The sequence below is a fragment of the Heptranchias perlo genome, chromosome 2, assembly GCF_035084215.1.
Source record: "Heptranchias perlo isolate sHepPer1 chromosome 2, sHepPer1.hap1, whole genome shotgun sequence".
NCBI lineage: Eukaryota > Metazoa > Chordata > Chondrichthyes > Hexanchiformes > Hexanchidae > Heptranchias > Heptranchias perlo.
The window spans coordinates 113,600,287-113,612,617 of NC_090326.1; the positions used below are offsets into that span (position 1 = coordinate 113,600,287).

The 12,331-nt window shown below is 39.8% G+C and overlaps 1 protein-coding gene across 1 annotated transcript in view; it reads right to left on the minus strand.

Annotated features, from left to right (window-relative positions):
- dazl (deleted in azoospermia-like) overlaps positions 1–12,331 on the minus strand; it is a gene marked incomplete at its 3' end in the record, with an annotated part of 82,009 nt that overhangs the window by 15,763 nt on the left and 53,915 nt on the right. Inside the window, exons 6-8 of the mRNA XM_067996114.1 lie at positions 11,570–11,697; positions 5,714–5,794; positions 4,340–4,390 (exon numbers count right to left, since the gene is read on the minus strand). Coding sequence (XP_067852215.1) covers positions 4,340–4,390; positions 5,714–5,794; positions 11,570–11,697 — 260 coding nt within the window. The remainder of the gene's footprint in view (positions 1–4,339; positions 4,391–5,713; positions 5,795–11,569; positions 11,698–12,331) is intronic.

Below are 12,331 nucleotides of genomic sequence, written 5' to 3' on the forward strand. Positions count from 1 at the left end.
CTAGATTGGAAAATTGCACATATCACTCCGCTTTTTAAGAAAGGAGAGGGAAACCGGGGAATTTTAGACCAGTTAGCCTAACATCTGTTGTGGGGAAAGTGCTGGAGTCTATAATTAAGGATAATGTGACTGAACACCTCGAGAACTTTCAGTTAATCAGAGAGAGCCAGCATGGATTTGTGAAAGGTAGGTCGTGCCTGACAAACCTGATTGAATTCTTTGAAGAGGTGACTAAAGTAGTGGTCGGGGAATGTCAACGGATGTTATTTATATGAACTCCCAGAAGGCATTTGATAAGGTCCCACATAAGAAACTGTTAGCTAAGATAGAAGCCCATGGAATCGAGGGAAAAGTACGGACTTGGTTAGGAAGTTGGCTGAGCGAAAGGAGACAGAGTAGGGATAATGGGAAGGTACTTACATTGGCAGGATGTGACTAGTGGAGTCCCGCAGGGATCTGTCTTGGGGCCTCGATTATTCACAATATTTATTAACGACTTAGATGAAGGCATAGAAAGTCTCATATCTAAGTTTGCCGATGACACAAAGATTGGTGGCATTGTAAGCAGTGTGGATGAAAACATAAAATTACAAAGCGATATTGATAGATTAGGTGAATGGGCAAAACTGTGGCAAATGGAATTCAATGTAGACAAATGAGAGGTCATCCACTTTGGATCAAAAAAGGATAGAACAGAGTACTTTCTAAATGGTAAAAAGTTAAAAACAGTGGATGTCCAAAGGGACTTGGGGGTTCAGGTACATAGATCATTGAAGTGTCATGAACAGGTGCAGAAAATAATCAAGAAGGCAAATGGAATGTTGGCCTTTATATCGAGAGAACTAGAGTACAAGGGGGCAGAAGTTATGCTGCAGCTGTACAAAACCCTGGTTAGACCGCACCTGGAGTACTGTGAGCAGTTCTGGGCACCGCACCTTTGGAAGGACATATTGGCCTTGGAGGGAGTGCAGTGTAGGTTTACTAGAATGATACCCGGACTTCAAGGGTTAAGTTACGAGGAGAGATTACACAAATTGGGGTTGTATTCTCGAGTTTAGAAGGTTACGGGGTGATCTGATCGAAGTTTATAAGATATTAAGGGGAACAGATAGGGTGGATAGAGGGAAATTATTTCCGCTGGTTGGGGATTTTAGGAGTAGGGCTCACAGTCTAAAAATTAGAGCCAGACCTTTCAGGAGCGAGATTAGAAAACATTTCTACACACAAAGGTTTGTAGAAGTTTGGAACTCTCTTCTGCAAACGGCAATTGATACTAGCTCAATTGCTAAATTTAAATCTGAGATAGATAGCTTTTTGGCAACCAAAGGTATTAAGGGATATGGGCCAAAGGCAGGTATATGGAGTTAGATCACAGATCAGCCATGATCTTATTAAATGGCGGAGCAGGCACGAGGGGCTGAATGGCCTTCTCCTGTTCCTATGTATATTCAAGGCCGAGATAAAAGAGATTTTTGGACTCATGGGGATCCAAGGGATATGGGGATCGGGCAGGAAATTGGAGTTGAATTTGAAGATCAGCCATGATCTGATTGAATGGCAGAGCAGGCTTGAGGGGCTGTATGGCCTACTCCTGCTCCTATTTCTTATGTTCTTAAAGGATGAGGAAAAAGTACCTTGTGAACCTGCCTAAAGTTTTCTTTTTCCTTCATTTGGTATCCTCCATACAACAATGGAGGCTAACCAAGTATGCAGAATGAGGAGGGAGAAAGACATCCCAAGTTTGGGCGTGGGGGAAGAGTGCAGTAACCCCAAACACTCGGACAGATCAGCAAAAAGCAGAAATATCCACAACTGCAAAGTTCAAACAGTAGAGAGTTTAGTGATGGTGAAAGAGTTGCTTCATGGAGCTAATATTGCCAATTGACATCAGATTTAAGGGTGCCCATTCAGCAGTCTTTGAACAGATAAGAGTATTTCGTATGGGCATTATAACAGGCCAAAGCGCTATAGCATCCACATAATGAAAATACATTCCAGATGTGAAGAAACAGAAGTGATCATTTCTTGTCCTAAAGCAAATTGGCAAACTATTTTTGGCATGAACCCAGGTGTGTTCAAAGACGGCTCAATTTGAGTTGCAAATTAACTATGTCTGATTGCCATATAGGACCAGGATCTCACCAAAATCAGCAAACCATCAGTGCAGTCTTCCATGGCAGATATTTGTGATCACGTGTTGAGAGTACATTAATTGTGTAGGACTAGTTTGAGATCCTAATTTGAGTTAGCTCTTAAGCTGCCAGAGGCTGAGTAAGTGAACGTTTCACCTAACATAAGGAAATAAATTTGGCCTAAGCAGGAGATTAACACTGAAAAAGCGAGCCTGAAACTGCAAGACAATGCAGATAAGTACGTTGTTTTGAAAGGATTGCAGAAGTGAGAGGCAATTGAGATACCAGGGTCCAGTGGAACAAGGCAGCAACTGAGTGAGTACAGGCAGATTAGCCTGAACAGAGTTCACTAAAATTTAGCTGGCTTGAAGCTACTTTCAGTTACTTGAGTTTGAGTCCTTTTGAGTCCAAGTATTATGGCAGGGCAATGGAGACCTGTGCTGGGCAGAACTTGCAGGATGTGGGAGTTTCAGGAAATTCCAACTGTTCAGAACAACCACAGGATGAAAAGCATCACCAAGTGTACTTGGTCAAGCTCAAAGGTTACTGAGCTTGAAAAACAATTGGAGGCGTTCCGCACGATAAAGGAACACACACTGCAGGAAATAGTAAAACCCAGAGTGAAGGAAGTAGTGACCCACAACTAAAATAGGGAGGCAGAGGAAGGAAACTGGGTGACCACTGCCCGGGGAGGATGAGAGGCAAGGGTAGGATTCAGGTGGCACAATAAATACCTGGGTGTCTGAAGCTGTTCGATGGGTATAGAGTATGACACAGATGAGGAAGGCACAAGTTGTGCCGCAGCACCATGTAGCATTGGGGAGAATTAACGGTGATAGTGGAAGATTCAGTAGTGAGGGGAGTAGATAAAAACATCTATAAGCATAGACTTGTGTCCCAAATGGTGTGTTGCCTTCAAGATACCTCGGCAAGGATTCAAGGGGGCAGGAAATGAGAGGTGGGAGAAAAATCAGTAGGAAGTGATGGTTCATGTCGGCATCAAAAAAACAGTACCTTAAAGATAATCATCTCAGAATTAGTACAGGAATGGCTAAATGTATGTTTGTAGGAAGGTAAATGTATGGTTAGAAGGTGTAGGAGGTAAGAGTTCAGATTTCTGAGTTTTGAGACCAGTTCTGGGGAAAAGTGAACAGTAACGATGGAACAGCCTACATCTGGTACGAATTGAGACCAATCTCTCACAGGAAGGTTATCACAGACTGTGGAAGGAAGTTAAAACAAACACAGGGGGGGAAAAAAAAAACTAGTAAAACAAGTGAATAAAATAGGCTGCTCAGGAGGAAAATTAAGATGTAGGTGCAGGCAGAAATCTTAAAAGAGGTTATAGTGAAGTGAGGTCATGAGTGAAGTCCCACAGATTCCATCTTGGGATCATTGCTGTTCATCACCTTCATTAAAGATTCAGACAAAGGCACTATTAGCACTATTCACAAGCTTGCAGATGACAAAAATGTGTACTGCAGTTTGGAATTTAGATCAAATTTGTAGGTTATAATTTAGATAAGTGAGAGGAATGGGCCCGTGTCCTTCAACGTGGATAAGTGTAGTGCTATGCATTTGGGTTTGAGAAACTGCAGGCATGTGTATAAATTTACAGATGCTGACTAGCATAGTGCGTGTTTCTAATTTTTTTTGTTTTTAATACGGCCGCACTTGGGAGTGTCGCATCCAGTTTTGATTCTCACACCCTCAAAATCACACACGTAGTTTCCTTCGCTGTTATATATACTATGTACATACAAACAATACTTTTACTGGTATTTGACATTTTCTCAAAGAACTGTGCATTACATGCAGGGTTCGCTTTACAAAGAACAAACTTGCATTTATATAGTCTTTCATAATTCAGCATCTCCCAAAGCACTACACAGCCAACAAATTACTTTTGAAATGTAGTCATTGTTGTAATGTGGGGGACTATTAACAACTGCTAACACCAACTTAAATGGACAATGTTTACCATCATAAAAATGAAATACATGTAAAGGAAATTTCATACATTAACAAGTATAAATTAGATAACCCTTACTAGCTTGCAATTGTTGGCATCTAACTTAACTGACCTAACCAATAATTTCCTATCATAAGCTAAGCATACAGGAAAGAAAAGCTGCATTATGCTACCCTCCTAAAGTGAACAAGTGCAACTTTATTAGAGATTTAACAGATTTATCTGTTCATATCACCTGAGGCATCATCCATCTCCACTGACCTCCTGGTGACCACTGTGTTGCTGCCTGTAATTATCACACAAAACAAGATATTTTCCAAAGGTTTTTACTTTTCTGAAAAAACACCAGCTATCATTTTTCTATATTTAGTCAGATACAATACTCCATAATTTTCCTAAATATTTGACAACCAAAGCTTATTATTAAGCTGTTATTCTACAGATCTGCTCTCACCCCACCAAAAAGCACATATTTTCATGTACAATCTTCCTTCCTTAATGAGATCCTCCACACTAAGTTATGTGGATTGCCCAAATTATTGGGAATGGGGAGAAAAGGAGAATGTAATTGGAAATAGCAAGGACATAGCATGATATGCAAACAATGTGGAGAACTGCTAAACACATCAGGAAGATATAACAGATACAATTTTATATGGATAAATTTGATGTAATACTTTGGGGGAAAAAAAAGGAAGTATACACTTACTGAAAAGTGTGACTAAACAGAGACCCAAGGGTTCCAATATAAGCTACTATGGAAGTGCGAGTGCAGGTAGAGAAAGCCATAAAAATAGAATTTGGGATTTTACTAATTGGGGCATATAGTACAAAAAGAAATAAACATAATTTTGTACAAAATATCGATTAGGCCACAAGTGAGGAGTTAGGAGAAATTTCTTTTCACAGAGGATTCTTGAAGCATGGATCACTTTATCACAGAAGGCGGTTGAGACACAGACCGATGCTTCTTAAGGGAAAATTGGATAAATATTTGAAGCCAAGAAAGGTACAAAACTATGAAGAGCAGGGCAGTGGAGTTAGCTGTGAATTGCTCTAGCAAAGAGCCGGTACAGACACAATGGGCCGAATGGCCTCCTTCTGTGGAGTAAACATCTATGATTCTACTAGAACCTTGTAAACCCAGAATTTTAACTGTCCACAATTCATGTCTTTTTTTAAACCAATAACAGCTTTGCAAGTACTATCTTAACAGAAAAAAATGTTTTCCAGCTTATCTGTAATTTAGCTACACAGCATAAACTCATTTTGTTATTATATAACTGTTCAAATCTTAAATTCAAATAGGTTAGTATTTTGCAACCAATTTACTATTAATTACAACTGTGGTTGAATCATTGAAAATGTCACTATATCTAGTCTTCTCCCTCTCCCACCCACATCAAGCACTAGCTAATGTTCTCAATCAAGTAAATCCTCCACTGAATCAGTTTTTAAGCTGATTTTGTGTCAACTTGATATTTTTTTTAAAGAAAACATCTTTAGTTCATTGTTTGAAGTTTATAACATTATTGGTAACTCCATGCAATGAATATTATTTAAGCGAGACAGAAACAAACAAGTCATACTGTACAATGTGAAACTTTACCTGATAACTATATGCAGGATGTGGATAACCCATCTGGACTTGTGGTAATGCCACAGCGGGAGGATTGGGATATGAATATGTCTGCAGAATAGAAACAAAAATCACACTTTGAATCCAATCTTCTACGTGCAAAAGAACAATTTCAATGGAGTAGGTAGTGATCACAACATTGTAATTAAGAGATAATTGAGACGATGATCACCAAAAAATTAATGGGAAAAGCATATTTTGACTCTGGTGAAAGGTTAGGTCTTAGAATGCAACATATTGTTTACTATCCGTATAGACAGAAACAAAAAGTACAGGACTCTAGAAAGTCAATGCCTCCATCAATGATCTCTTCCCCACACCCTAAAAAACATACTGAAAGATCACAGCATTAGGGCATATTGATACTTTACCTAAATTTCTCTACAGTTTTCCTTATTCTTTAACATTTATTAACCATTCATTTTAGATAGGCACACTGTCAGCAACAGAGCAGACAGCAAAATTGTTTTTGGCATTAGCCTCCTCTCAGTGACGATTTCTGGGATGGTTCAGACATTTCAAAAACTTCATGATTTCCTCAACTTGGATCTTTGAGGAACATTTCCCTTCACAAGAGAGTTCTAACAGATTTGCTTCCAGGATCATCGAAAGATCAAAAAATCCTTAGTTAGCCCTACCTATGGAACAAGATAATTCAAATGTGACTCACCTCAAGACCACCAATATTTAAGTTGTTTTACAATCTAAAGTATTATTCACTAAGGAAAATACGCAGTACCTCAGAAGATCCTGCGAAAGACTAAATTTGTACATAAATTTCACTACTTCAATTAGTTATCAACTAGTGAGACAGAAATCAGTAATTTCAACAAGTAATATAAGAGGCATATGATCTTACGGCATAAAGCAAAATATAAAAAGGTTAAACGTAAATGTGAACAATTTTACAAAAGAAGTATGCAGCAACTCAAGCTTGGAAAATCAAAGATGTACTTGCAGTATCCATGTGCAGGAATGTTTTCCTGTGGATGTACATATGAAAATGGACATACTGGACTGATAATTATGCAACACACTGTCTTAGATATTATAATGATAGAATGAGTATAGTTTTTCTTCGTTCCCTCATTGAAGTTAGGCCTTTTATACAGTGGATATACCTACATGTCATGGAATAAAAACAAACTACCCAGGGACGACCTCCATCCTTTCTGAAAATAAATCAAACTACTACCACCAGATAATATGCCCCCCCACTCTTCTGCATCACAGGTTCATTCTGAAGTAGGTCTTACTGTGTATGTTTGTCTATAATGCAAGTTCCCTTACTTCTCTACCTTTAAACTGCAGCAGATTTAAATTTCTGCAAAAGTTCTAATTGCAACATTAAATTCTCTCCTATCCAGATCCTAATATCTCTGCTTAGCTTTCTGGCTCCCAGTCATCCTCTCCAGTTCCTAATATTCCTTGTCCCTTTGCTTTCTCTGGCTCCCACTTCCCCTGCCCCCTCCCTCTCTCTCTGGATCCTCGGCTACCCTGCCCTTTCTCACTTGTTTTTGATCCATCTCTATATACTCCTCTAGCCCTAAAACATCTCTTCTTCTCCCCCCACTCCCCCGAGAATTCTGCGTTCCTCTACCTCTGGCCTCTCGTGCGTTCCCCTCTCCCCACCATTGGTTATTCCATATCCTTCTCTCCCTTAAGACCAACCTCTTTCCAGCTTTTACTCACCCCACTGAATATCTCCTCCTTTGGCTTGGTGTCCATTTTTGTCTGAATACACTTCTGTGAAGTGCCGTGGGAAATTTTCTACCTTAAAAGATGCTATATAAATGCAAGTTATTGTTTTTGATCTCCCAATCTCACCTAGTCTTGGTGCAAACAAGCAGAAACATTTTACATTCAGCATGTACATTAACATAAAATTTTAAGTCTCGTGGAGCACAGTTGGCTGTCAGGGCAATTCCAGAGAGTGGAAAATCTGATTTAATGCACGTATTCAACGTTTCGTACTAAGACAATCATAGAACTGGATCGAGGGCAAAGACCGAGAGGGCAGAAGTAAACTTGTGTATAAGACAACCACGTGCCCATTTTCAACCCCCAATGAGCTATATTTCTCACCATATATAGTCATTTACAAGAACAGTTCCTGAGGAAAAAGCAACGAGACTTGAGAGAACATGCCAGTAAGAATAGAATTTGGTGCAAAACAAGTTCCAATAAAAGACGCAAATAACTAGCACTAAGTGTAAAACATAAAATGTCATGAAATAATAAAACAAACAGTAAGGCATAGTTTTAAATCACAGCAGGATAAAGAAACTAGGGGTTGACCAGGAGGAAACTTTATATGTGAAGGCTGACCTTCACAGAGTAAGACTATATGCTGGGGGTGGGTGGGGCAAAGGGAGGAGGCAATATTTGCTTCAGAGCACAGTAAAAAAAAATATTCCTGTTTTGTTATTTCCAGTAAAATTGTACGGCACTCAAAAGAACAGCATTGAGGGATTTTCAACTTCTACACACATTATGCAAGTACACCACAAAAAAATCATGCTTGGAGGACAAATTCTGGTCTGCCACAGATACCTGCTCGGGTTCAGTGGTGTCAGTCAATCCTGTCAATCGGTCTGAGCACTGTACTTTTATAGGAGTTGACTCACTGCCCAATATCTACTTGTATGATAGAAGGACCTAGGCGCATAACAACAGAAGCCTTGTGACCTGAACCAGTATCCACATCTTTCCACATGTATTTCTTCAATCTCTCCAAAGGTGTCTTGTCTCTGTCTTCACATCTCCCACCTCAGACAGAGATCAAAAGGTTTTTCAACACAACGGTTGAGACGTGTTTTCCAATTACATAGACAAGCCAATGAATTATTCATTATTTAGTCTCTGGGAAGAACAACTTCCATTTTGCATATTAACCTATCTTCAACTATGTGCTTTTTTGTTGAACTCGTACGAATGTAGATCACTTTTAAAAACCCAGCATTAAAATTAATTCCTTTTCCACATCCTTTCTGTGGAAAATGGTCAAAAAAATTCTACAACATAAGAACTGATATCTCCCAGGTCAACTTGAAGCACAGCAGTGCCAAAGTGTTCAGTCATCTTGAACTGACAGGCAATGTAATAGTTTGAAATCACATGCAGATTGCTCCAATTTAGTTTCCTTCCAAGATCGCTTGCAGGGTTTCGTTGGAGACTATGATCCCACAGTGCCAATTAGTTCCAACTTTCCTTGGTGGGTCCTGTCCCAGCAAGTAAAATTTGTAGTCTATCAGTGACATGTTAAACCGAGACCCCTATCTTCCTGTACAGGCAGACATAAAAGATCCCATGGCACTATTTGAAGAGGAGCAGGGAGTACGTCTTGTGTCCTGGCCAACATTCTTCTCACTAACAACACTACTAAAAAGACAGGTCAACACCAACCTAATCGGATGCTAGAAGTACAATGAGTCTACCAACAATTTCACTGATCCCTTGCTGTGACACAAAGGCCAGTAAGCTAACAGTTTAACATCAATTTATTCAAAGCAAGATTTAGTCTTATGTTGAGAGGAATGGAGAAACAAAATGAATGTTCATTCCATGACTGCTTTATTAAACTCCTGTACCTGGAAGCGATCCCCAAAAAGACCTGGCTTCTAAGTGCAGCAAAACAAATTCGAGCTTGGGTATTCTGGAGGGCAGGTTTCCTTTCCAGTTGAAGTGATCTGTTCAAACCTGAGGTGCATGTATGGAACAGGCTTCATATTTGGTAACGTTGTTTGATGGAGAGGAAATGTAGGCAGATGTCATGAGTGCTTCACCAGAATGAACCTGCAACACTCAATGCAACTCAAAGCCAAGTCCATCAACTGTGGCCATAGAAATACTATGACAATCCAGGTCATAACAGTCTGTAAGGCTTTGTTGGTCACAATTGGCAATGGCAGTCAAATAACACCAAAGTGGAACATCACTAAATTTGACAATAGCTCTAGGAAAATAAACGGTAACTGTCCTTTGAATTCAGAGAACTTCAGGGAAAAACACCAAGACTGTTTAAAGCTGGACAAGTTAACCTGGTAAGAACATTTTTGTTATAGTCAACAAAAAGACATGGCTGCTGCTGACAACAAAAAAAAGGCAATGATATAGAAGTTTTTGGAGGAATGAAGAGATCACTTACCATAAACAATTTTTTAAAACATATAACACCAGTAAAATCAGAAAAAAGTCCAAATTGTACAGGGACATTAAACAATCGTGCTTAAATTGTGATATTAAAAAGGAGCCCTTATGTGTCCCCCGGGATATTAAAGATCCTATGACACCAGTCCAAGAGCAAAGAGTTCTCCTAACCCAACATTCCTCTGGAGAAATACCAAAAGCAGGTTTTTTTAAAATTCGTTCATGGGATGTGAGTGTCACTGGCAAGGCCAGCATTTATTGCCCATCCCTAATTGCCCTCGAGAAGATGGTGGTGAGCCGCCTTCTTGAACTGCTGCAGTTCATGTGGTGAAGGTTCTCCCACAGTGCTGTTAGGTAGGGAGTTCCAGGATTTTGACCCAGTGACGATGAAGGAACGGAGATATATTTCCAAGTCGGGATGGTGTGTGACTTGGAGGGGAAAGTGCAGGTGGTGTTGTTTCCATATGCCTGCTGCCCTAGGTGGTAGAGATCGCAGGTTTGAGAGGTGCCGTCAAAGAAGCCTTGGCGAGTTGCTGCAGTGCATCCTGTGGAGGGTACATACTGCAGCCACGGTGTGCCGGTGGTGAAGGGAGTGAATGTTTAGGGTGGTGGATGGGGTGTCAATAAAGCAGGCTGCTTTGTCCTGGATGATGTTGAGCTCCTTAAATGTTGTTGGAGCATCACTCATCCAGGCAAGTGGAGAGTATTCCATCACACTCCTGACTTGTAGATGGTGGAAAGGCTTTGGGGAGTCAGGAGGTGAGTCACTCGCCGCAGAATACCCAGCCTCTGACCTGCTCTTGTAGCCACAGTATTTATGTGGCTGGTCCAGTTAAGTTTCTGGTCAATGGTGACCCACAGAATATTGATGGTGGGGGATTCGGCGATGGTAATGCCGTTGAATATCATGGGGAGGTGGTTAGGCACTCTTGCTGGAGATGGTCATTGCCTGGCGTGAATATTACTTGCCACTTATCAGCCCAAGCTTGGATGTTAACGGTCACTTGTCCACTACTGTTTGCAGGACACTGTTGGTGTAGAAGAACTGATACATTTGCTTACTTAACAGTCAATACACTTCCAAAAATGTAATTAATTGTGTGAAATGATTTGGCATGATAAAATATTATTTGATATTAACAAAATGAGTAAGAATGGCATATACCCACTGTTAATATTGAAAGTAATTTTTGCTGGAATAAACACCTTCACATATAATTAATGGCCCCTAAAGGGTTGTACGGCAATTCAACATTGATATGGGATGAAGTACATGAGTTATTACTCTAAGACTACCCAAAGCTAACAGTTATGTTTTCCTATAATTAGCTGCTCAAACCTACCCTGGACTTTAAAACACAAGTTACTGTTAATAACCTACTCAAACATTGTTGATGTTGCATTAGGACAGATTGAATCTGCAGGTTAACTGGATGAAATCTGCCCCATTTAGAAAGGCTCCTGAATTACCAGTGCAACCCAATCATAAAACATCAGAGCATTCTCTTGGCACATTTCGAGGACAGAGTCTCTCCTGAATTTTCTAACCCCAACCCGCCCATAGCAGAAATTCTTCCCTTGAAAATACACTGCCAAAAAACAATACTAATCTAAAGCAGTATTTAAAAGAGAGATAAAATTTGTATACAAATAAAAATGGCTCTCAGTTTAAATTACCTGTACATACTGAAGAGCTGACCCAGGAAATCCAGGTGATTGAAAGTAGGTGTCTGTATTTTGGCACACACAAGGAGTTGGTGATGTAATTAGCGGAGCTGGTCTTGCCTGAACCAAATGAATTGGATCTTGATAACAGAACACAAAGAAAGTTAAAGTACCAAACATACAAAAGTGCACATAGGAAACCTCACCTGAATGTAGCGTCAATTCTCTATAAATAGCTTTATGTTGAGGTACACCTAGTGCACAGGATATATTCTTCCAAATTCACTCAATATTTGCTTTTCTTGCTTTCCAATTCGTTTCAAGGCACATGGACATCTCATCTCACAAGATAGAGTGGCTTTCAACTTCTAAGCTTGTTTGTTTACTAGTTTAAAGAACAAACTTGCATTTATATAGCATCTTTTGCATCCTCAGGACATCCAAAAGCACTTCACAGCTAATGCTGTACTTTTGAAGTGTAGTTATTGTTGTCATGTAGGCAAAAGCGGCAGCCAATTTACACACAAACAGCACTGAGATACATGTTTTAATGATGTTGGTCAGGGGATAAATGTTGGCAGAACACTGGAAAAATACCCTGCTCTTCTTTGAATAGTGTCATGAGATCTTTTACCTGAACAGACAGGGCCTCGGTTTAACATCTCATCTGAAAGAAGTCTTATGGTATAAGCGTACAATTTCTCATTGAAAATCTACCAAGAAACAAACCTGACTTTCATCCAAAGTTGCTGTTGCATGTCCAAGTCTGCAACA